At 42.2% G+C, this 26,596-nt stretch overlaps 1 protein-coding gene across 3 annotated transcripts in view; it reads left to right on the top strand.

Moving 5' to 3' along the window:
- Positions 1-26,596, top strand: part of LOC146856679 (receptor-interacting serine/threonine-protein kinase 3-like) — a 1,419,725-nt gene that overhangs the window by 1,056,108 nt on the left and 337,021 nt on the right. For all 3 annotated transcript variants that reach the window (XM_085647179.1, XM_085647180.1, XM_085647181.1), the window contains exon 8: positions 5,614-5,696. In XM_085647179.1, the coding sequence (XP_085503305.1) occupies positions 5,614-5,696 (83 nt within the window). The remainder of the gene's footprint in view (positions 1-5,613; positions 5,697-26,596) is intronic.

Genomic DNA, 26,596 nt, shown 5'->3' with positions numbered 1-26,596 from the left:
CCAGCAGAAATTCCAACGTCATGAACTTGAACTTGACGAAATAAAAGACGCCATAATGTCCATGAAATCGGGCAAGGCACCGGGATCGGACGGGTTACCGATTGACTTTTACAAAGCCTTCATTCATGTACTGGCCCCAATACTGAAACACGTTTATTACTCCGCCCTAGAAGAGGGTACCTTGCCGGCTACGATGCGCGAAGCCCTTATAACATCTCTGTTAAAACCAGGTAAGCCACCAGAGCAATGCGACTCGTACAGGCCCCTCTCTTTGCTGAATACGGATATTAAAATTTTGGCAAAGGTACTGGCTATGCGCCTTAATCTCCTGATGGAACGTCTAGTTCTCCCGGATCAGGCCGGGTTTGTCCCAAATCGTGCGACTTCTCACAATCTGCACACTCTGCAGGCGGTACTACAGGATATTGATCCTAGGTGTGAGGCTGCCACGGTTTTCCTAGACGCCACTAAGGCGTTCGATTCCCTTCAGTGGGATTACCTTCTGGCATTACTTGAACGGATGGGCATGCCCTTCAACTTCCTGGACTGGATCCGGCTGTTGTAGCCTCAAGCTTCGGTCCTGCTCAATGGTGCCCGCTCTGCCCCTTTTGTTATCCGCAGAGGTACCCGGCAGGGGTGCCCTCTCTCCCCAGTTCTGTTCGTGATCGCTATAGAACCCTTGGCGGCCAAACTTCGGCAGCATCACAACCACCGCTCTCTTATCTATTCAGAGCGTCAGCTACTTATTGCATTGTATGCTGATGACATGACTCTTTACGTTCACAAACCACAAGAAAATCTGAACCCTCTGCTGCGCGAGATAACTAAATTCGGAGCCATAGCGGGGATACAAATAAACTGGACAAAATCAGCCTTGTTCACCTTGACTGACAAGACCTTGCAGTTCCCTCTAGACTACCCCTTGGTATGGGAGTCGGATGAGATAAAATACCTGGGTATCAGAGTGACCAGAAATCGGGAGGCCCTTATTAGAGCTAATTACGGGACTGTACTAGACAAACTTACGGACAAAGTCACTAAATGGATCCATCTCCCGCTGTCAATGGCAGGTCGTATTTCCCTGATTAAGATGGTGGTCCTTCCCAAATTGTTATACCTTTTTACCAATATACCATATAGCCCAGGTTCATACTTCTTCCGGGCCCTCAACTCCCAGTTGTCACGACTTATCTGGGGTGGTAAACAGGCCAGAATTGGGCTGCGGACACTTATGTTGCCTTCTCACCAGGGTGGGTTTGATGTACCTAACTTTCAGCGATACTCTTGATTGCGCCCAGGGCCACTTCGCTGCCTATTGGTTCCACCCCCCTCCCTTTATAGCACACCTGGCAGTAGAGGATGGGTATATGAGGCCTGAGCAACCTTCAGGATATCTATACACGGAAGCCCGAATAGGTGATCGGGACCCCACCACGGTCGACTGCACTTTACGGGCCTGGAAGCGCATTGCGGACCATATGGAAGTTAAATTCCTATATTCTCCTTGTATGGTCCTGGCACATGACCCCAGATTGAGTGTCACCCGCAAGGAAATTGGTCGCAAAATGCTCACGAGGCTCACGATTCACACGTGGGGTGATCTATACCACCAGGGGAGATTTCGCACGGCGGCACAATTCTTTGGTGAGGGTTCTCCTTCGGTAATGGATACATTTCTTTACATTCGGCTTCGGCAAAATGTCAAGGCGGTCACGCCTGACTTCCCGGATGAGCCGGATATCTTGGCGCCTCTACATGCTCTGCTTCAGGCAGACACTCCGACACATGTGGTCTCCATGTTATATAAACATGCACAAGCGGCTCCATCGCCCCCCTCCCTTAGAGCGCGTACGGACTGGGACAGTGACCTGGAAGCTCCAATGTCGGACGACCAGTGGGAGGAAAGTTGTTCTCATACTAATGCAGTGACAGGTAATGCTCGCCTTAGACTGGTTCATTTTAAATTTTTACATCGCCTCTACTTTACCCCTGCCAAATTGTACCGATCCGGACTCAGGGACAACGACCGCTGTATGAGATGCAGGAGAGCAGGCGCGGACTTCATGCACCTGGCATGGACATGCCAGGCCGTGGCTACTTATTGGGTGGAGGTATTCGAGGCCCTTTCTGAAATGATCGGGGTAGTCACCGCACCCTGCCCTAAGATTGCCCTGCTGGGACACTCAAACCCGGCGATAAAGGCACATCGGAAATTTTTTGCGCTGGGACTTCTGTTGGCAAAGCGCCATGTGGCGTGCAGATGGGGACGAGGGCGAGCGCCCAAATTCAAGATTTGGCTGACTACGATGTCAACTTGGCAGGAACAACTTCACAATTATGCTGACCTCTTACCTCACAAGTCACGTCCCAAAGACCTCTGGGGACCCCTCACTACATATCTCCTGCGGGCTCAGACCATGGACGAATCCGAGGTGGACGGGAACAGGGATACAGATAGGGTTAGCCCATCCAACATGCTCTGTCCTGAACCTACTCCACTGGCTACTGCGGCTGATTGATTTCCCCACCTCCCTTTTCCTTCCCACACACAACATGCATGGCACTCCCTGTACGTCCAGACATGTTACACGCTTTCTGATATACTTGCACTCCGCACACCGGCTACACAGGCGGGGTGGGTGGCGGGTCTGCCGTTTCCCTGGATCTTGGGTAAAGTAAACCCTACTCTACGATAGCACACAATGCATGGCATTAAAGGAAGTAGCACCAGGTCACGTTTTCTGATTGGATCATAACTATATCCTCCCAGGTCACTGGATGGGTCAGTAAGGTGCAGAGTGACATCACTCCGGGCTCTGGCTGCACTCTATAGTGGGATACATTACACTGCAGCTCTGCACTGAACGGTCCTTTACGCCATATACTGAGTATGGTGGACACATTCTGGGAGAGAACAGATACTATTGAACTTACCGGTTGGTTATAAAAGATAAAAGGAACCTCAAGCATTCAATGTCCGAATACACCTTGCTGATATAACTGCTCAATATTGCATCCTTAAACAGCTTTAGTTACATTACTTCGCGGCCGGCCCATATGGGTTGTAGGCGACATGCTATGTTAATCAGTTGATCCTTTCCAGCAAGTACTTCACGACTATGAAACTGCATGTTGTTACTGCCGGCCTGTTAACCCAGGTTGTAGGCGAGAAGCTGTGTAATATTTGTTGGTGACCAATAAAGGTTTTTGGAAAAAAAAAAAAAAGTAAGGCCCAGTCTGGTGGTTCAGGTCAGTCCTTGTGAGGGAAGCTGCTGGACTTGTTTTTACCATGCACTTTGAAAGTATTTTCACCTTGATGCAAGAAGAAAGTTGGATTGTTTTAAAAAACATGCTTTATTTTTGTATATTGCTGGACTGGTGATTGCTTTATTTTGCACTTTGAAAGTATTTGCACTTTTTCTTTTGCTTTACCAACTACAGTTTATATAGATTGTCATTAGGTACTTGCTGATATGGTTTGTTTTTATTCTACATGCAGTGTTATTTATGGTGTTGCTTGCACTTGTCTGTAATACGTGTACCTTAAATCTTGTATTTAGCATTGTTTACACTACAGAAATGATACATTAAAACAGACAAACATCTGCATCAATGTTCTGAAGCATCCAAACAGTTTTCTTCCTCAGCCTTGTTTGCCTGCCTGTTTTGCAATGCTTACTAATAAAGACATTATGATTGAAAGTGCTTCCTCAGTTCACGTTATTATCATGCACAACCCTTGACAGTCGGTAGTGTGTGGCTGCAGATAATTCACCAGGTTATTTCTCTTGACTTTCGCAGGATACTGAGTTATAGCTTGTGTACTTCTCATGTATATTGTCAGTCGAGTTTTTATGGAATTGCAGGTTTGGGTTGGTCTTTCAAAGTTTCAAGGTATTGTCAATTCTATTTCAGACCCTTCATAGTTGTTCTTTGTTCTTCAGCCATAGGCAGTTCCTGAGACAATAGGACCGCTCCTTGGCATTGTACTGATTGCTGCCTCAGTTAAATATTCTGCTTTTGACAGTATTGTTACAAATGGCATGGCATAGCTTGTATGTTAAGAGTGTTTCCCACTTTCTCATTAGAACTTAGAGAAAGACAATACAGAGGCATTTCATTTAAATGTTGGAGGTTTCAAATGAAAATATGCTAGATTTCTGGGTGGTATGGCAAAGTGGTAGATGGTGGGCCGCGCCACCGGGGAAGGGGGGGGCCCTCCATGTGCTTTGCAGGGGGGCCCCCCTCAAGTTTCGTTACGCCACTGCACCAATGTAAATGCAATAATGTCATTTATAAATCTTTGTTCAGCGATTGGATGCATGCCAGGTCCAAAGAGTCTTTTAGAACTCGATTTACATGCATGAATGATATTAACCAATTTCTGTGCAGCCGCTGAGTGCATGCCTGGTTCGAGGAACGCTCCACTCTGCTTTCTACATGTATGCATATTATTCCGCTGGTACTTATTGGTATCATGTTCTCCACTGCCTCATTAGCCTATCTTGGTGCATGACTTGGGTACTGTTCTGGATGACTTCATGCGCCCCTGATAAAAACATATGCATGTATTGATCACAAACCAAAGCTTAATCCAAGGTCATTTCTGACTTAAAACGTTGAATTTGACTCTGCTTCATCCAGGGCATAATTTCAGCTGCTGGATTCCTACAGGGCCCACTGACACTCATTTTTGGGAACTGGCACTTATTTTTCTGTATCAAACATTTACTGAGAGGAGGAGTAGAAAGAAAAACACAAAACGGGAAATAGAGGAAGAAAGAAAGTGAAAACCAGTCCTAAAGGGAAAAGACAAGAAAGTGCAAGAGTGAGATAAAGGGGTAGGATGTGTCTGGTAGGGCATCAACGAGAAATCACGTGAGTTCAAGACTATGCAGCCTTGTATTCGGCATGTCAATGTTTATTTGAGTCAGCTGCCTGCTTCTGGCAGAACTTTGGGCACCGGCATTTATTCTTTTATACATTAAGCACTGGATTCATCAAGTAGAACATCTCTGCTCAAAGCCTCAATGCACACAGTCAGTACTAGCAGAGAAAGGATGATGGATGATTTGGAAGGATAACTAATGCTTGATGACTGAGATCTTTGTTAAAGAAGTTCTGCATTCCCTGATTCCTGTCCCTTTTCCTCCTGTATTTATTTGTTCGACATTACTGTTGGCGTTCAGTGTCTCGCTTCTTCGGCCTGTATCTTTGGCGTTCAGTGTCTCGCTTCTTCGGCCTGTATCTTAGCCGTTCAGTGTCTCGCTTCTTCGGCCTGTATCTTTGGCGTTCAGTGTCTCGCTTCTTCGGCCTGTATCCTTATTTAAGTAATATCCCTTTAGCAGAATCTCCTTCTTTAGACTTTACCTCACTTTGGCCACATCCTACCATTGTGGGTATTATGTAACTCTCGGTGTTTGGACATTATCCCTCATTGTTTGTTACAAAAGTTTCTTTCTCTCTGTTTTTGAGTAATATGTCCTTTATTGCATAGCTTAGAATATCGTTCTCTTTCGTTTTGTGGAATTTATCTATATTGTGAGAGAAACCATCCGCTCTTCACCTGGGTATTAATCTCACACGATTACCTTATTTTTTTTTTTCTTCCAGATTTGATTGGCCCAAGTTACTTCAGGACCAGGTCAGCCACTTTGGAATCTTTGACAACGACATCACTTTCACAACGTTGTGGCGTGAGTAGAAGTCAAGTTCATCTTTATTTTGGTTCCTTAAACCATAAAAGCATGTAAAAGCACTGTGCACAAGTAATTAATTTCATTGACAGGTGTAATTTAAATAAAATAAAATAATTATAAGTCATAAAACTGTTTTTTACCAGTGCGAAGACTATTAAAACAGGTAAGAGGAGGAAGTCCCCATACATAGTCCATCACTACTTTGGGCAAATAAATACCAAGATAAAAGGTTTTCTAATATATATAGCAGCAATCACATTTCCTTTTATCAAGGTGCAGTAATACAATTTTTAACCCACATTGGCCCTGGTGCCATCAAGGGTTGCGTATAAAGGTGATAGTCAATTAAAAACGCAATTGCATATCCAGTTAGCCCTGCTTTTTCCTATATAGCCCCACTCTAAAGAAGTATTGATTGACTCCAAATACCAGTAGCTGGCTAGTGTCCCATCTCAAGATACGATAAGCTACCCAATATGACCTCACACACCGGTTTGATCCATCTATGCTGGGTATGGCGTATGCAGGGCAGAAAAATAGTAAATGTTCAACATCCTCAGTGGCATATTTACAAAAACCAAAGCTGGGGAAATGGTTTGACGATTCTTCCATTGATGTTTGAAGTTGTTAACTTGAAGAGTTCCCAGTCTGAATTTGATGTACAATGTGCATGCCATGGGTGGTTGGATCTGATCAATGTATGCTTCCTTGGCTGGGAGAGCTTTACAGGCCAATAAAGCTTCAACCAGCCACCCTGAGCTCGCTTTTAGGGGATATTAATTTATTCACTTACCCCAAAAAGCAGCTTTAAATCTACCCTTTGTGTCTGTCCCCATTGATGAAGGGTTACTCAAGAGGTTGCTCAAGCCCAGATCTGTGAGATTGAATTTGACATGCTTTAGCCAGAAGATGAGCATTTCTATGGCCCAATTATGTCCTCAATGGCTAGCCTGTAATGGTGCAGCTCAGGAATCAACCACAGCCTCACCCAGTAAACGAGTTTATTTAACACTTCTAGGTCTCTCACCCTTTTTAATCCTCTTTCGTTAAGAAGTGGGAGGGTGGGTGTGCTCTGCTGGAGGTTAAATACCGATTTCAGGAAATTGTTTTCCTTGATCAGGCCTTTGATGTTGGAGAATCCCCACACTGCAGCACCATATAGAGCAGCAGCCTGTGCGGTTGCCCTATGAACCTCTTAGTGATCGCAGAGGCAGAGTGTAAAAGAGTTACCTCACTCTTTTTCTTCTGAGCTTTCCATGACTTACTCTTATTGATACTAATCCTCAGGTAGTAACATTTACCCACTACCTGGATAGTCTCCCCAATTAGCTGAACGTTCCCCCTATGGAATTTATGCGGGTTAGGTACCATAATCTTTCTTTTGGAGGTGTTTACCTCCAGCCCACGAAGCGAGACAAAACTCGTGGGATATATTCAAAAGGATTTGAAGCCTGGATGGAGTGCTGGAGAGCAGATGAGTATTGTCTGCGAATAAAAGCACTGGAGTTGTGCAGCTGGCTAAGTTGCGGGAGTCATGTGTGCATTCACCTAAAAAGAAAAGCACTTCATTGATGTATATTCAAACGAGAGTGGGCGCAAGTACACACCCCTTCCTTACTCCATGCTGCACTGGAATGGGGTCAGTCAGGTCACCACCTGGACCCCATCTAACCTCAGCTGTAGTGTTGCTGTGCAGTCTTATGAGGATGTCCCGCACAGATGGATCAATACCCATAGCAGCCAGGGTGGACCAAAGAAGCTGCTGGAGAACCAGATCAATGGCTGCCCTGAGGTCCACAGAGGCCTGGTAGAGATGGTCTCTAGAGACCCTGAGGTATTTAGCTGTTATGAGGGCAAATTGAAAGAGTTGGCTGACTATGCTAACCCTAGAACGAAAGCCCACCTGAAATGGTGTCAAGATTTCTGCCTCATCTATCCAGACCTTTAATCTAGCCACAACCTGACGGCAGAAAATCTTTTGTCTCCCTTTTTATAGATTGGAATGAACTAAGCATTTTTCCAGGATTCCGGGACCTGTTCACCTGCCAGTATGTCATTTGGAAGTTCATTGATGTAGGGGCCCCACACCTGGGGTTCAGAGCGAAACAAGACCCCTGGGATTCTATCTGGACCAGTAGCCTTCCCAGGGGGCATGTCCGCAATTGCTCAAAGGGTTCCTTGAAGGGAAAATTGCAACATTAATGACTCTTGGACGCATTCATTTTCCCAGACTTGGAATGCAAGGGCATTCAAACCTATGCTAGGGAGGGCATGAATGTTGGGGAAATGATCAACCCACTGATGTGGTTGAATTGTAATTCCCAGGGGGCTAATAGAGTGAGGGCATCCATGAGAAAAGATATGCCAAAACTTCAGTGAATCATTTTAACTGGATGCCTCAACTAGAGTTTGGCTGTTGGAGTCCACCCAGTTTTGCTTGGTGCAGGTGGTCAGCTGTTTGTAATCTATTCAGGCAGCCCGGGTACCCTCATGGTCTCCACATTTGACGTCCTCAATTAACATGTTTTCTTTGGTTTACCAAGATGGAGGCTGCCCAGGTGGCAAGATATTTTTACCCCTTGGGCCTTAATGCAGTGGAACTTTAGGGCACTAAACAGGGTTGGATAGTAGTCAAGTGATAGTAATCCTTCTCCTGGATGGTCAATGAGTGTTTTGAGGATCTCCTTATATACTTTAGAAATGCCAGCTAGGGTGGGCCTATCAAGGAATAGTTTAGACCATTTTTACTGTCTTTCCTATTTCAAACTAACTCTATATCCAACAGGAAACAATCGATTCTGCTGTGACTAGAACCCCGTGAAAAATGGGTTAGTGCATTTTAGATCTGATGGAAACCTCCCATTGTATGCACGAATGCCATGATTCAAAGTTAGGGTGTAGAGAAAAGGGGATCATTTAAAAGAGGGGGAATACATCAGGCCTTGTCTTCCAGACTAAAAACAGATGATAGACCATTTAGTGGCTCACAAATGATGTTAAAGTCGCCCACAATTATCCATGGACAGCAGACATCTCTCAAAGCCAAAGACATACAAGTTTTTGTAGCATGTAGAATTTCTTATTACCACGAGATGAACAATTATAAACATTGTAGAGGTCGAACTTTTTCTCTTTAGGGCCTATCAAAAAAAAGACCAAATATGTCATCACTATGGTCTACTAGTATCTTTACAGTTGTATCCAAGGAGTTCTTAACCCATACAATGAGGCGCCAGATGGGCGACCAACTTATGGTGGGGTGGCTTCAATGCTATAGTTGTAATACACTGATCTAAAGCATTTTTCCAATGCCAATGTGTAGTGAATACATTTAGTCGAGGAATTAATGAAGAATAATTTATTGAAGTACTCAACCGGACATGATAATCGCGTCCTGTCCGGAGTCAACAACCAAATCCGTTTCTACATAATGTACACCACATTCAAAACCTAACACCAGTTCTAAACCGCAGTATACTCGTGACAGAGTACACGATCCTGCACCATTTAAAGGTAAACATGTTCTCGCTCTGCTTTGTCCTCGTGATGACAAAACCAAAGAGGCACGCGACAAAGCAGAACGAGACATGAAACACTACACATATCCTTCTTCATACAAAACAGAAAAATTATTCACATACATAGTCGCTCAAAGAAATAGGACGTTGGATGATTATTTTAGCTCTAGCATTGACATCCACACTTTGAGATGAAGCATGTTGACCACTTGTTTTTTTAACAACATGAAGCTGACAAGGAGCTTCAACTGAGTCATTTATCACGCTGGATTGAGCAGTGATCGAACTGTTAAACTTGGGAGCTTTACATAATGCAACTCTCTTCAGGCTCCAACACTTTCCATCATCTAAAACAACAGTATTTTTCCTTAAAGCAACTACACGCTGAGGAAGGAAGAATTTGCTGACTCCTTTCTTCGTAAAACCAGGTTTTCTGATTCTGAACCATTGACCAACAGAGAGTCTGACATCTTTGGTACTATGTTTAGCATCATAGAATTTTTTATACTTGTCATGTTTGATGGATAAGTTGTTTTTAACTTCAACAGAAGACCAATACACTTCAGAATTTTTAATCCAACCAGGGTACCATTTAGCTCTTGGTTTCCTGCCCCTCATGAGCTCAAATGGGGAAAATGTTGTCGAATCAGCAACGGCAACTCTGTATGCCCATAAGGTTTTAAAGATTTGAATTTCCCAGGGAACATTATTTTGACATGCTAACTGAATTGCGCCCTTTATAACCCTGTTGTACCTCTCAACTAAACCATTCCCACTTGGATTATATAAAGAAGTGGTTTTGTGTGCAATACCGCACTTAGATAAATAATGAGTCATGGTTTCTGAAGTGAATTGTACACCATTGTCGCTGATAATGTTAGCCGGAGTACCTTCTGATGTGAAAACATCATCAAAGAATGTGATAACAGTTTCTGTATCTATCTTTTTGATAATCTTGAGAACAGGCCATTTTGAAAAAATATCCATCATGGAGATTATATATTTTTCTGAACCACCAATAGGACCCATGATATCTACAGCAACACTCTCCCAAGGTGCATTAGGGCATAAAAAAGCACTCATGGGAGGTCTGAGGTTTTTAAGGGTCTTGTCAGCAGTGGAACACAAATTGCAGTCTCTTACTAACCTCTCTACAGAGATATCCAAACCAGGCCACCAGAATCTACTTTTCACTATGCATTTTGTTTTTGAAATACCCAAATGTCCCTCATGACACAAAATGAGAATCTTTTCTCTGAATGCTGAAGGAGGAACGACCTTATCACCTCTCATCAAAGCACCATCTAAAATGGACAACTCGTTCCTGACCTCCCAAAAAGGTTTAATGTCGCTAACATCTAGCTTACGGGGCCATCCACGAGTGACAAATTCCAAGACCCTCTTTAAGCAATCATCAGTGCATAGGGCCTCATCCCATTCATCTTTTTTGAACAAATCCATACCGTGATCCCACAGTAGTGCAACTTGTACTCTGTCCATAAGATCTTCCTGGTTCTCTATCATTTGGACTGGCAACCGTGACTTAAAGTCTGCAACCGCATTTTTTCTTCCAGGGAGGTATTCAACTTTGTATACAAAGTCTAGAAGTCTCATTGAGATACGAGCTAACCTAGAAGACACATTTATCATTCCAACATGTTTTAAAATTTTAACAAGTGGTTTGTGGTCGCACTTGAAAGTGACTTCATTTCCCCAAATGAATGTACGAAAATGTTCCAGTGCCCAAGCACAAGCAAGTGCTTCTCGTTCGATCACTGCATACCGAGTTTCAGCTGGGGACAAGGATCTTGAAGCATAAGCCATAATGGATTCTACACCACTATTGTCCACCTGTGAAAAAATAGCACCTATACCTGTACCACTTGCGTCTGTAGTGATTATGTTTTTCCCAGAGGGTCAAAGCCTTGAAGTGCCGGAGCTGAAATTATTGCATTTTTTATATCCGTAAACTCTTCTTGACATAGACTGCACCATGTGAAACTACTCTTTGATTTTAGGAGTTCTCTAATATGGAAAGTTCTACTAGAAAAAATTTCCACCAATTTAGAAAAGAACTCTACCAGTCCCAAAAAGGATTTTACCTCATCTTTGTTTTTTGGACTGGGAGCATCAGTTATTGCAGAGACTAACTTGGCCTTGGGGTGGATCCCAGAGGCGCTAATTTCGTGGCCTAAGTAAGTTACAGTATTGGCAGCAAACTTACACTTAGAAGGTTCAATGGTTAGACTGTACTTCTTTAACAAAGAAAATACAAAAAATAATTTTTCTTTGTGATCATGATTATCCTTGCCCATAATCAAAATGTCGTCCTGAAATATAAGTACATACTTTTAATGCCCAAATATTTTGAACATTAAGCGTTGGAATACAGCGGCCGCGGAAGCTAGCCCGAAAGGCATCCTTGTGTACTGGAAACATCCTATGTGAGAAATAAAAGCTGTTAAGTGTTTACACGAATCAACCAAAGGAATCTGATGGTAAGCCTGAGATAAATCAATTGTAGAAAAAACTTTCATCCCCTTACACTTTGTGATCATTTCATTGATTTTAGGCAGAGGAAACTGATCAATCAAAATGTTGTCATTTAAATGTCTTAAGTCAATACATCATCTGAGTTTTCCATTGGATTTCCTGGCTGCGACCAATGGAGAAACCCACTGGGAGGCTTCAACTGGTTCAATTACACCTTTTTTTTTACTAAGTTTCCAAGTTCCTTCTCAACTTCTTCTCTAACTGAGAAAGGTATATTACGTACTTTATGAACTTTTGGGGATGCATCAGGTTTGAGACGAATGAGATGTTCAAAACCCTCTAATTTCCCTAGTTTGCCCGAACACACTTCAGGAAACTTTTTGTATAATGCTTTCTTTAGGGATTCCCCTTCATTTACTACAAGAACTTGTTCAATCCCATTGGGGTCTAAAATAATATCAAGTTTCCTTTGGTCTTTCCACCCTACCACAGAAGGACCCTTTTTTGACACATAGAGTTTACACAAGGCATTTCTGTTATTAAATCTGAAATCCAACTCCCTGCAACCCGAAAGGTCAATTGGTTCACCATTGTAACTTAAAGGTGCAATATCAGCTTGAGACAACTCAGAACCCAACTTCATGACAAATTTTTCTGACTATACTGACTCATTTACTATGGTGAAAGGAGAGCCTGAATCAGCTGCGATGTATATGCTTACACCACCTACAGAAATATGACACATTGGTTTACTAGAATCATTGTTGTGGATAATGTTGAGTACCACATTACTCATGGGGTTAGGAGAATCATCTTCACTATCTTCATTGTTGGAAGAAGGATAACTTTCTTCAATACATTTAACTTGTTCTCTTTTAAGATTCCTAGCATGACAAACTTTGCTGAAATGGCCCACTTTTTTATAAATAGAACATCTCTGCTTAATAGCAGGACAACGTTTATCAATGGCCAAATGATTCTTGCTATCACAACGATAACATTTGAAAATGTTATCCTTCCTAGCCATCACCATTTTGTTTTTTACCAAGGATTTAGAGGACTTGTCTTTACTACGATTGGACACAATTCTGGCTACAGTTTCTTGCTGAGGACCATTAGTACACTCTTTTTAAGTGCTTTGGCGCACCTTCCTGACAGTTCTGCCTTCCTAGCAATCGCTAATACATCCTTAAGTGCATTGTCAACATTTACCCACAATCTATCTTGAATGGAGGAATCATATGCATGCATTACTACCTGGTCTCTAATTAATTCTTCTTCAATAGCACCAAATCTACAATCAATGGCTAGTTTTTGAAGAGCGGTTACAAATTCATAAAAGGTTTCATCCTTAAGTTGTTTCCTCTTAACCCCTTGTGTGCCCTTGACGGAACCACGCCGTCATGAGCCACGGGCGGCGTGTGCTCATGACGGCGTGGTTCCGTCATGGAGCGGCCGCTCCTCCCACGCGGCTCGAATTCCCCGCCTGTGCGGGCGAATTAGAGAGTGGGCGGAGTCGTGACGGAACCACGCCGTCATGAGCACAGCTCGCCCGTGACTCATGACGGCGCGGTTCCGTCATGAGCACCGCGCCACCGTGCTGCCCCCAAATCCCCCCAGCGCTGCGGCGGAATTCGCACCGCAGCGAAGGGGTTAAAGAATTTAAAACGAGTGACACCAATACAAACTTTTGTGGAGAAATAATTATCAAGTTGTCTGAGAGCTTGGTTGAAAACGTTATCATCACCAGCTACTGTTTCTTTATTTAACTTATTGTAGACCCTTAAACCCTCTGGGCCTAAACTGTGCATCAATAAACCCTTTTTCCTGTCCGCAGATAATTTATTAGCATGGTCAATGGTGAATAAGTAATTAATAAAGTATTCTTTCCACTATAACCATGAAACAGGAGGATCACCAGGAACACATAGAAACTCTTTTGGTGGATTAACTGTGATATTGGTGACTGGAGTAGCCATGACAATATAAGGCTGTAAATTTTGACTTTTGAACCTGTAGGAAAAATAGTGTTACAATGAGACCATCAAAATTTAAATTGCTTTGTAAATATTAGGAAATTTACAAATTATTGACACTATATTGAGTAACCACAGACTAGTATTGAGATGAAAGTCTCGCTACCAATTGTTCAATGGTAGACTCTTTGCGAATTTTTTTAACTTGACTTCCTGAAAAGAATGCTTGTAGGGTTTCCAGATTACGTCATGAAGGTTTGCAGTGCAATCTTATAAAATGGATTAACAAAAATCTTCTGATTATGATAGGCACGAAACTTGATGTTGATTGGCTATGAAATTGTCATTTATATGTGTAGAAAACAGAGGTACACTGTTGAAACTGTTCCTTGAGCGCTCAGAATTGAATTATTTACTAATGAGTCACTCAAAGAAAGGAAATAAGTTCCTACTTATCGGGAATTGAAGAATATTGTGCAATATATTTCTGGCAAAGTCACATGCACTTTCAATTATGCGCGCGTTGCTTACAAGTCATAAAAAACGCTGCTTACGAAGGGTGCTGACAGCAGTTCCATTAGCTGGCAAAGCCACATGCACTTTCAATTATGCGCGCGTTGCTTTACAAGTCATAAAAAGCACTGCTTACGAAGGGTGCTGACAGCAGTTCCATTAGCTGGTTCGTCAGTTTCCTTCCCCCAATGAATAATGTATTATCCCTCTTAACACTGCCTCCGTGGAGAATGTTGAAGCCGAAATCACCTCCAAGGATGCGTGATAACGGTGTCTCCGTCATGGAGGAGAACGTCTGAGGAATGCTCAATCGTCGGATTATTCAATAAATCCGGAAACGATTTACCTTCACTTCCGTGGCAGACCAAGTGCAATCTTAGCTAAACAGCAGGATGCACACGAACAGGGAGTGAAGGCGGTGCGTAGGGAATCGGCCAATTAAATCGTAAAACTCCGGAATGAATTTTCGAAGAGGCGGGTCAATTAAAACGGAACCAATGAAATTGTAGCACAAACATGACACCACCGAGGGAAATCAGGATGCAATTACTTCATCACCGATGATTCAAAACGATGAGGAAAACGAAGAAATCTGCGTGGATCCGCTCCGGTTGAGTCCCATGTCGCCAAAATGTAAGTGTAGTGAATACATTTAGTCGAGGAATTAATGAAGAATAATTTATTGAAGTACTCAACCGGACATGATAATCGCGTCCTGTCCGGAGACAACAACCAAATCCGTTTCTACATAATGTACACCACATTCAAAACCTAACACCAGTTCTAAACCGCAGTATACTCGTGACAGAGTACACGATCCTGCACCATTTAAAGGTAAACATGTTCTCGCTCTGCTTTGTCCTCGTGATGACAAAACCAAAGAGGCACGCGACAAAGCAGAACGAGACATGAAACACTACACATATCCTTCTTCATACAAAACAGAAAAATTATTCACATACATAGTCGCTCAAAGAAATAGGACGTTGGATGATTATTTTAGCTCTAGCATTGACATCCACACTTTGAGATGAAGCATGTTGACCACTTGTTTTTTTAACAACATGAAGCTGACAAGGAGCTTCAACTGAGTCATTTATCACGCTGGATTGAGCAGTGATCGAACTGTTAAACTTGGGAGCTTTACATAATGCAACTCTCTTCAGGCTCCAACACTTTCCATCATCTAAAACAACAGTATTTTTCCTTAAAGCAACTACACGCTGAGGAAGGAAGAATTTGCTGACTCCTTTCTTCGTAAAACCAGGTTTTCTGATTCTGAACCATTGACCAACAGAGAGTCTGACATCTTTGGTACTATGTTTAGCATCATAGAATTTTTTATACTTGTCATGTTTGATGGATAAGTTGTTTTTAACTTCAACAGAAGACCAATACACTTCACCAGAATTTTTAATCCAACCAGGGTACCATTTAGCTCTTGGTTTCCTGCCCCTCATGAGCTCAAATGGGGAAAATGTTGTCGAATCAGCAACGGCAACTCTGTATGCCCATAAGGTTTTAAAGATTTGAATTTCCCAGGGAACATTATTTTGACATGCTAACTGAATTGCGCCCTTTATAACCCTGTTGTACCTCTCAACTAAACCATTCCCACTTGGATTATATAAAGAAGTGGTTTTGTGTGCAATACCGCACTTAGATAAATAATGAGTCATGGTTTCTGAAGTGAATTGTACACCATTGTCGCTGATAATGTTAGCCGGAGTACCTTCTGATGTGAAAACATCATCAAAGAATGTGATAACAGTTTCTGTATCTATCTTTTTGATAATCTTGAGAACAGGCCATTTTGAAAAAATATCCATCATGGAGATTATATATTTTTCTGAACCACCAATAGGACCCATGATATCTACAGCAACACTCTCCCAAGGTGCATTAGGGCATAAAAAATCACTCATGGGAGGTCTGAGGTTTTTAAGGGTCTTGTCAGCAGTGGAACACAAATTGCAGTCTCTTACTAACCTCTCTACAGAGATATCCAAACCAGGCCACCAGAATCTACTTTTCACTATGCATTTTGTTTTTGAAATACCCAAATGTCCCTCATGACACAAAATGAGAATCTTTTCTCTGAATGCTGAAGGAGGAACGACCTTATCACCTCTCATCAAAGCACCATCTAAAATGGACAACTCGTTCCTGACCTCCCAAAAAGGTTTAATGTCGCTAACATCTAGCTTACGGGGCCATCCACGAGTGACAAATTCCAAGACCCTCTTTAAGCAATCATCAGTGCATAGGGCCTCATCCCATTCATCTTTTTTGAACAAATCCATACCGTGATCCCACAGTAGTGCAACTTGTACTCTGTCCATAAGATCTTCCTGGTTCTCTATCATTTGGACTGGCAACCGTGACTTAAAGTCTGCAACCGCATTTTTTCTTCCAGGGAGGTATTCAACTTTGTATACAAAGTCTAGAAGTCTCATTGAGATACGAGCTAACCTAGAAGACACATTTATCATTCCAACATGTTTTAAAACTTTAACAAGTGGTTTGTGGTCGCACTTGAAAGTGACTTCATTTCCCCAAATGAATGTACGAAAATGTTCCAGTGCCCAAGCACAAGCAAGTGCTTCTCGTTCGATCACTGCATACCGAGTTTCAGCTGGGGACAAGGATCTTGAAGCATAAGCCATAATGGATTCTACACCACTATTGTCCACCTGTGAAAAAATAGCACCTATACCTGTACCACTTGCGTCTGTAGTGATTATGTTTTTCCCAGAGGGTCAAAGCCTTGAAGTGCCGGAGCTGAAATTATTGCATTTTTTATATCCGTAAACTCTTCTTGACATAGACTGCACCATGTGAAACTACTCTTTGATTTTAGGAGTTCTCTAATATGGAAAGTTCTACTAGAAAAAATTTCCACAAATTTAGAAAAGAACTCTACCAGTCCCAAAAAGGATTTTACCTCATCTTTGTTTTTTGGACTGGGAGCATCAGTTATTGCAGAGACTAACTTGGCCTTGGGGTGGATCCCAGAGGCGCTAATTTCGTGGCCTAAGTAAGTTACAGTATTGGCAGCAAACTTACACTTAGAAGGTTCAATGGTTAGACTGTACTTCTTTAACAAAGAAAATACAAAAAATAATTTTTCTTTGTGATCATGATTATCCTTGCCCATAATCAAAATGTCGTCCTGAAATATAAGTACATACTTTTAATGCCCAAATATTTTGAACATTAAGCGTTGGAATACAGCGGCCGCGGAAGCTAGCCCGAAAGGCATCCTTGTGTACTGGAAACATCCTATGTGAGAAATAAAAGCTGTTAAGTGTTTACACGAATCAACCAAAGGAATCTGATGGTAAGCCTGAGATAAATCAATTGTAGAAAAAACTTTCATCCCCTTACACTTTGTGATCATTTCATTGATTTTAGGCAGAGGAAACTGATCAATCAAAATGTTGTCATTTAAATGTCTTAAGTCAATACATCATCTGAGTTTTCCATTGGATTTCCTGGCTGCGACCAATGGAGAAACCCACTGGGAGGCTTCAACTGGTTCAATTACACCTTTTTTTTTACTAAGTTTCCAAGTTCCTTCTCAACTTCTTCTCTAACTGAGAAAGGTATATTACGTACTTTATGAACTTTTGGGGATGCATCAGGTTTGAGACGAATGAGATGTTCAAAACCCTCTAATTTCCCTAGTTTGCCCGAACACACTTCAGGAAACTTTTTGTATAATGCTTTCTTTAGGGATTCCCCTTCATTTACTACAAGAACTTGTTCAATCCCATTGGGGTCTAAAATAATATCAAGTTTCCTTTGGTCTTTCCACCCTACCACAGAAGGACCCTTTTTTGACACATAGAGTTTACACAAGGCATTTCTGTTATTAAATCTGAAATCCAACTCCCTGCAACCCGAAAGGTCAATTGGTTCACCATTGTAACTTAAAGGTGCAATATCAGCTTGAGACAACTCAGAACCCAACTTCATGACAAATTTTTCTGACTATACTGACTCATTTACTATGGTGAAAGGAGAGCCTGAATCAGCTGCGATGTATATGCTTACACCACCTACAGAAATATGACACATTGGTTTACTAGAATCATTGTTGTGGATAATGTTGAGTACCACATTACTCATGGGGTTAGGAGAATCATCTTCACTATCTTCATTGTTGGAAGAAGGATAACTTTCTTCAATACATTTAACTTGTTCTCTTTTAAGATTCCTAGCATGACAAACTTTGCTGAAATGGCCCACTTTTTTATAAATAGAACATCTCTGCTTAATAGCAGGACAACGTTTATCAATGGCCAAATGATTCTTGCTATCACAACGATAACATTTGAAAATGTTATCCTTCCTAGCCATCACCATTTTGTTTTTTACCAAGGATTTAGAGGACTTGTCTTTACTACGATTGGACACAATTCTGGCTACAGTTTCTTGCTGAGGACCATTAGTACACTCTTTTTAAGTGCTTTGGCGCACCTTCCTGACAGTTCTGCCTTCCTAGCAATCGCTAATACATCCTTAAGTGCATTGTCAACATTTACCCACAATCTATCTTGAATGGAGGAATCATATGCATGCATTACTACCTGGTCTCTAATTAATTCTTCTTCAATAGCACCAAATCTACAATCAATGGCTAGTTTTTGAAGAGCGGTTACAAATTCATAAAAGGTTTCATCCTTAAGTTGTTTCCTCTTAACCCCTTGTGTGCCCTTGACGGAACCACGCCGTCATGAGCCACGGGCGGCGTGTGCTCATGACGGCGTGGTTCCGTCATGGAGCGGCCGCTCCTCCCACGCGGCTCGAATTCCCCGCCTGTGCGGGCGAATTAGAGAGTGGGCGGAGTCGTGACGGAACCACGCCGTCATGAGCACAGCTCGCCCGTGACTCATGACGGCGCGGTTCCGTCATGAGCACCGCGCCACCGTGCTGCCCCCAAATCCCCCCAGCGCTGCGGCGGAATTCGCACCGCAGCGAAGGGGTTAAAGAATTTAAAACGAGTGACACCAATACAAACTTTTGTGGAGAAATAATTATCAAGTTGTCTGAGAGCTTGGTTGAAAACGTTATCATCACCAGCTACTGTTTCTTTATTTAACTTATTGTAGACCCTTAAACCCTCTGGGCCTAAACTGTGCATCAATAAACCCTTTTTCCTGTCCGCAGATAATTTATTAGCATGGTCAATGGTGAATAAGTAATTAATAAAGTATTCTTTCCACTATAACCATGAAACAGGAGGATCACCAGGAACACATAGAAACTCTTTTGGTGGATTAACTGTGATATTGGTGACTGGAGTAGCCATGACAATATAAGGCTGTAAATTTTGACTTTTGAACCTGTAGGAAAAATAGTGTTACAATGAGACCATCAAAATTTAAATTGCTTTGTAAATATTAGGAAATTTACAAATTATTGACACTATATTGAGTAACCACAGACTAGTATTGAGATGAAAGTCTCGCTACCAATTGTTCAATGGTAGACTCTTTGCGAATTTTTTTAACATGACTTCCTGAAAAGAATGCTTGTAGGGTTTCCAGATTACGTCATGAAGGTTTGCAGTGCAATCTTATAAAATGGATTAACAAAAATCTTCTGATTATGATAGGCACGAAACTTGATGTTGATTGGCTATGAAATTGTCATTTATATGTGTAGAAAACAGAGGTACACTGTTGAAACTGTTCCTTGAGCGCTCAGAATTGAATTATTTACTAATGAGTCACTCAAAGAAAGGAAATAAGTTCCTACTTATCGGGAATTGAAGAATATTGTGCAATATATTTCTGGCAAAGTCACATGCACTTTCAATTATGCGCGCGTTGCTTACAAGTCATAAAAAACGCTGCTTACGAAGGGTGCTGACAGCAGTTCCATTAGCTGGCAAAGCCACATGCACTTTCAATTATGCGCGCGTTGCTTTACAAGTCATAAAAAGCACTGCTTACGAAGGGTGCTGACAGCAGTTCCATTAGCTGGTTCGTCAGTTTCCTTCCCCCAATGAATAATGTATTATCCCTCTTAACACTGCCTCCGTGGAGAATGTTGAAGCCGAAATCACCTCCAAGGATGCGTGATAACGGTGTCTCCGTCATGGAGGAGAACGTCTGAGGAATGCTCAATCGTCGGATTATTCAATAAATCCGGAAACGCTTTACCTTCACTTCCGTGGCAGACCAAGTGCAATCTTAGCTAAACAGCAGGATGCACACGAACAGGGAGTGAAGGCGGTGCGTAGGGAATCGGCCAATTAAATCGTAAAACTCCGGAATGAATTTTCGAAGAGGCGGGTCAATTAAAACGGAACCAATGAAATTGTAGCACAAACATGACACCACCGAGGGAAATCAGGATGCAATTACTTCATCACCGATGATTCAAAACGATGAGGAAAACGAAGAAATCTGCGTGGATCCGCTCCGGTTGAGTCCCATGTCGCCAAAATGTAAGTGTAGTGACTACATTTAGTCGAGGAATTAATGAAGAATAATTTATTGAAGTACTCAACCGGACATGATAATCGCGTCCTGTCCGGAGACAACAACCAAATCCGTTTCTACATAACGTACACCACATTCAAAACCAAAGCAAACTGCTGAAATGGAAGGTCACCAACCTACAGGCTCTTTCCAAGATGACCATACGGCAAAACAGAAATGTGGCACCATTATTCATCGCAATTAAGACACACCATGAGGAAGTTCTCTGGAGCCATATGCTTAGTTTGACAAGACAAAACCAAAGGAAATGATGGACGGAGTGTTGAACATTGCAAGCACTCACCCCCAGTCAACTGATCTGGGTTTAATCCATCACCGTTCTTTAGCCCACTCTGCCACCCCAGTTCAGACATGGCCATATGCAAATCAGTCTGACCCTGTGCCTCATGGGAACAGTCCAGCCCGAACTGCCAAGCCATGTCTTCCCTGGACCAGAAATAAGCCTCCTAGGACCGATTTCTGGCATTTCAGCCGTCTTCAGCCAGGCTTGCTTGAATCCAGTGGCAAAGTGAGCAAGGGACTCACGTCTGAGCATACCCTGCCAACTTATGGCGAACAAAGCAAAACCAAAGGAAATGATGGACGGAGTGTTGAACATTGCAAACACTCACCCCCAGTCAACTGATCTGGGTTTAATCCATCACCGTTCTTTAGCCCACTCTGCCACCCCAGTTAAGACATGGCCATATGCAAATCAGTCTGACCCTGTGCCTCATGGGAACAGTCCAGCCCGAACTGCCAAGCCATGTCTTCCCTGGACCAGAAATAAGCTTCCTAGGACCGGTTTCTGGCATTTCAGCCGTCTTCAGCCAGGCTTGCTTGAATCCAGTGGCAAAGTGAGCAAGGGACTCATGTCTGAGCATACCCTGCCAACTTATGGCGAACAAAGCAAAACCAAAGGAAATGATAGACGGAGTGTTGAACTTTGCAAGCACTCACCCCCAGTCAACTGATCTGGGTTTAATCCATCACCGTTCTTTAGCCCACTCTGCCACCCCAGTTCAGACATGGCCATATGCAAATCAGTCTGACCCTGTGCCTCATGGGAACAGTCCAGCCCGAACTGCCAAGCCATGTCTTCCCTGGACCAGAAATAAGCTTCCTAGGACCGGTTTCTGGCATTTAAGCCGTCTTCAGCCAGACTTGCTTGAATCCACTGGCAAAGTGAGCAAGGGACTCACGTCTGAGCATACCCTGCCAACTTATGGCGAACAAAGCAAAACCAAAGGAAATGATGGACGGAGTGTTGAACATTGCAAGCACTCACCCCCAGTCAACTGATCTGGGTTTAATCCATCACCGTTCTTTAGCCCACTCTGCCACCCCAGTTCAGACATGGCCATATATTCAAATCATTCTGACCCTGTGCCTCATGGGAACAGTCCAGCCCAAACTGCCAAGCCATGTCTTCCCTGGACCAGAAATAGGCTTCCTAGGACCGGTTTCTGACATTTCAGCCGTCTTCAGCCAGGCTTGCTTGAATCCAGTGGCAAAGTGAGCAAGGGGCTCACGTCTGAGCATACCCTGCCAACTTATGGCGAACAAAGCAAAACCAAAGGAAATGATGGACGGAGTGTTGAACATTGCAAGCACTCACCCCCAGTCAACTGATCTGGGTTTAATCCATCACCGTTCTTTAGCCCACTCTGCCACCCCAGTTCAGACATGCCCATATGCAAATCAGTCTGACCCTGTGCATCATGGGAACAGTCCAGCACGAACTGCCAAGCCATGTCTTCCCTGGACCAGAAATAAGCTTCCTAGGACCGGTTTCTGGCATTTCAGCCGTCTTCAGCCAGGCTTGCTTGAATCCAGTGGCAAAGTGAGCAAGGGACTCACGTCTGAGCATACCCTGCCAACTTATGGCGATCACAGCAAAACCAAAGGAAATGATGGACGGAGTGTTGAACATTGCAAGCACTCCCCCCCAGTCAACTGATCTGGGTTTAATCCATCACCATTCTTTAGCCCACTCTGCCACCCCAGTTCAGACATGGCCATATGCAAATCAGTCTGACCCTGTGCCTCATGGGAACAGTCCAGCACAAACTGCCAAACCATGTCTTCCCTGGACCAGAAATAAGCTTCCTAGGACCGGTTTCTGGCATTTCAGCCGTCTTCAGCCAGGCTTGCTTGAATCCAGTGGCAAAGTGAGCAAGGGACTCAAGTCTGAGCATACCCTGCCAACTTAGCTGTGCTTTATCTATTGCTGCATGATTCTTTGCCCCTCTCCAATACCTCCTTGGAAGGAATTCTGGCCAAACAATGCATGTGCCTACCCATTGTTTATTTAATAGCATGAGATCCTCTTTTATATGCTTCATAAGCGTGAGACCCGACGAATGCACTAGAGCATATCCGGACTCCCTAAGTGGAAACAAATTCTGTACCATTAGTAATAAATGTACCCAGCGCATGCTGTATTCCCCCTTGCATATCACTTCATGTCTGCTACTTGGCAGTCCTAATGAACGATCATAGAACTGCCCGTGTGCATATTCTGCTGTCTATCTGACAATGGAATGTCCCACAATCCTTGAAACCATCTTACTCACGTTCAGACCATTTATGCATCCCAAAACTAAAGAAAAGGACTATTTACCAACTTTAATTAGAATTTGAAATAAAATAGATCTATTTATTTTCTCACATTTTTCTCATAACAGTTTGATGTCCATCACTCAATTCTCTTTATATCAGCCTACGACCAACCAAATCTATCGGCTTCAGTTACGTCCCCTATTCAAAACAAATGTGTCCCATACATTTCTGGGGGCTGACATGTTTGTTGTAACACTAAACGCATTACACCTAACATTGGAAATTGTGATTCATTGGCAATTCTTATGACAAAATATTTCTGCACACTTTGCTTGAATTTTGTTTGCGAATGAAGAAACGCAGTCTTGATCCCATCTGAAGATAAGGTAGGAGTGCATCATATTCACACATAGTCATCACTCAAATATACTCTGTCATGACTAATGTACTAAAGGGAGGAGAGCATTATATGCTAAAAAGGTATTTAGTTTGAAATACATGTGTTTTATTTTTAGAATTTTATATAGCGCAAACTAGATAAAATCGGGTATCGGAGCGCTTTACTTGAGTACCAGTTTCGTTACAGAAAGATGCATTCATTTTTTGTTAGGGACGGGGAGATTAAATGATTGGCCCAGAATCACAGGATGTTGAGCGTCGTCGCCGAGATTCGGATCTTGTTCCCCAGGTGCGAGGTCGACCGTTTTAGCCTTAAGGCTACATCCTCTCCCCTATTTAGAATGTGATTAATAAAGTTGTGTGACAAGTTATGTATTAATGTGACAGGAGAAAATACCATGAAATGTCATACTGTGAGATACTTAGGATGTGTGCAACTAATGTTTAATGTTTATACACATAATTTGAATTAATGAAGTGCAGATTCATTTACAATGAAACATTTATAATTCATTGCATTTATTTGTGCTTTAAGAAGTTGCATTTATTTTTTGTAGAAGGGCGCATATATTCTGTCAGCCTGTGCACATGTTAACTTAGCAAAACTAGGCCTCGAGAAGAAATTAGTTCAGTTGTTGTTCACATTAATATTTGAAATGTAATTTATGTTTAGGCTTTATTATGGAATGTATGTTGCTGAGTTGTTTCTATTGCAGATGACAATAAGTCTCATTATTCAGTATAAAGGAGTGATATAAAGCATGAGAATGAGGAGTCAGCCGAGGGAATGGCGGTAGCGAGTGAGGAGAGGAGTTCTCATGGGAGAGGAATGGCCACGGACGAGAAGAGATAATGTGCTATTTGGCTGGGAAAGTTGCGGAAACTAAGTATCTAGTTGTGCTAGAGCTATGGAAATTTCCCAAGATGGAGCCACATGAGTGTCACATCGACAACACATGATATTATGTGCTGTGTTTACTTAGGGAGAGAGTCCATCTTAGGTTTCCTTAGGGAGCAGACCTATGCTTCTGCTTGCGTGGCTTTAAGCTACTTGACCAATTGTTGGAGTTTTTCTATTGAAGACTCTGATGGCTAACACCTTTCTTCTTTCCTTATTTGATTATGTCTTTTTTCAAAAACTTTAGTTTAGGGTTTCAGGTAGTGTTGGGAAAGTTAGGTTACTCATGCTTGTTAAAGAGAAACATCTGATGCAATTTAACCTTCATTTCTTCTTTCTGATCACCTGCATTCATTATTGTAGAGTTAGTCATTTACTTTGTACTATATAGGGTACATCGCTTAAGAAGATTTGAACTTTCTTTGATCTTTCTGTATTTGTATCAATTATACTGAGACTAATCTATATTGAGTTGTTTCTTAAATTATAATTAAAGCTCCTAAACTCTGATCAAGGAGTCGAGTGGACCAATGTGTATCCACTTTGGTTACACTGTATTGAAATTATAACCAGTGATTTGATTCCTTTCACCACTCACTCTACTAGAAAGATCTGTCCCTTCTGGAGAAAAGTGTGTAAATTGACCTAGACTTTAACTCAAAACTTGCCCATTCTCCCACTGGGAATAAACCTTCCACCCCACTTCGATTCATCCATACCCATTTTCCTCTCCCTAACGGATTTGTCTTGGAAGCTCTCAACCAATTCCTCAGTCTCTCCTCATCAAAAAATTATCATTAGATTTTAAACTTGGCTTCCCTTACAAACCCACTAAATCTGAGCTCTGAAGGCTCCAAAAAATAACCATAACATGCATACCTGAAATACTGATGCCTCAAACTCATCATTACAACAAAATTCAAATATTTCAAACATCTCCTCTAATAAATCAATAGTGATTGGGTCCCTCAAATTTGGCCTCCTTTTCTATTCTCTATTCAGACCCTTTAAACCCTTCCTAACAAGCGCACTTTGCACTGGGTCAAAACCCCACCATAAAATGATAATCCCTTATCAATCAAAAACAACACAAACATCAAAATCAACTGCTCATTTGGCACTTTGTCATTGGTCTTGGCGTCACTGTGTTACCATGCATTAAAAACTCTTGTCAAGCCTGCCAATAGCTTCTTCTTGTAGATGGGGTAATAGATTCTTCCACCAACTCCATTATTCTCATTCCCCCATGCCCAACTGGTGTGTGGGAGCTCTGTCTTGTTTCCTGCATTTGGGGCCATACTGCGTAATCGTTGCCACTGATAGCGAGACAAAGCTTCTGCTATATTATTCTGAACACCGGGTACAGGAAGTGCTTTAAAAACAATAGTGAGCTGTAAACACTTTAGCATAAAGGTACGTTACCAGTCTCAACCCTCTTAAGTTTTTCGCTTTAGTGTGTTCTCTAGTTCTACAACTGCCACGTTATCTAAGTTAAATGAAACTGTCTTAATCTGAAGCTCATCACCCCATTGATACAATACTGCTACCAGAGCAAAAATATCTAAAAATGTAATATTGCGCCCTTGTTCTAACCAATGGGACAGCCAACCTTCTGCGCGCCATCTGCCCTCCCAAAATATTCCAAAGCCTTTGTCCCCACCACATCTGAGTATATTTCCACTAGCCAGATTGTGTCTTCTTTTAAAAAATATAATACAACTCAATTGAAACTACCCAAGAAAGTCAAACAAATGTGTAAGTCCACTTCCATGTGAACTGTTATTCTTATTCTATGATGAGGTAATGTTGCACTAGACATTGCCATGCCTTAACGCCTGCAGAATGTTTGTCCAGCTCTCACAACTTTGCAAGCAAAGTTTAGGTAACCCAGTCATTTCTATACTTTTTTCAACTCTAGGTTTTTCTCCCCAGTGCATCCTTTTATGAATTCTTGAATTTCTGTCACCTTATTCTCAGCAGTCTTGCCATCATCTATGCTAATCTGTTTCTATACCCAAAAATGTTAAACTAGTAGCTGGACCTTCTG

Source organism: Triturus cristatus, chromosome 3_2 (assembly GCF_964204655.1).
Source record: "Triturus cristatus chromosome 3_2, aTriCri1.1, whole genome shotgun sequence".
Lineage (NCBI taxonomy): Eukaryota > Metazoa > Chordata > Amphibia > Caudata > Salamandridae > Triturus > Triturus cristatus.
The sequence above is the reverse complement of the archived record's forward strand: the minus strand, read 5'-3'. Positions and strand labels throughout refer to the sequence as shown.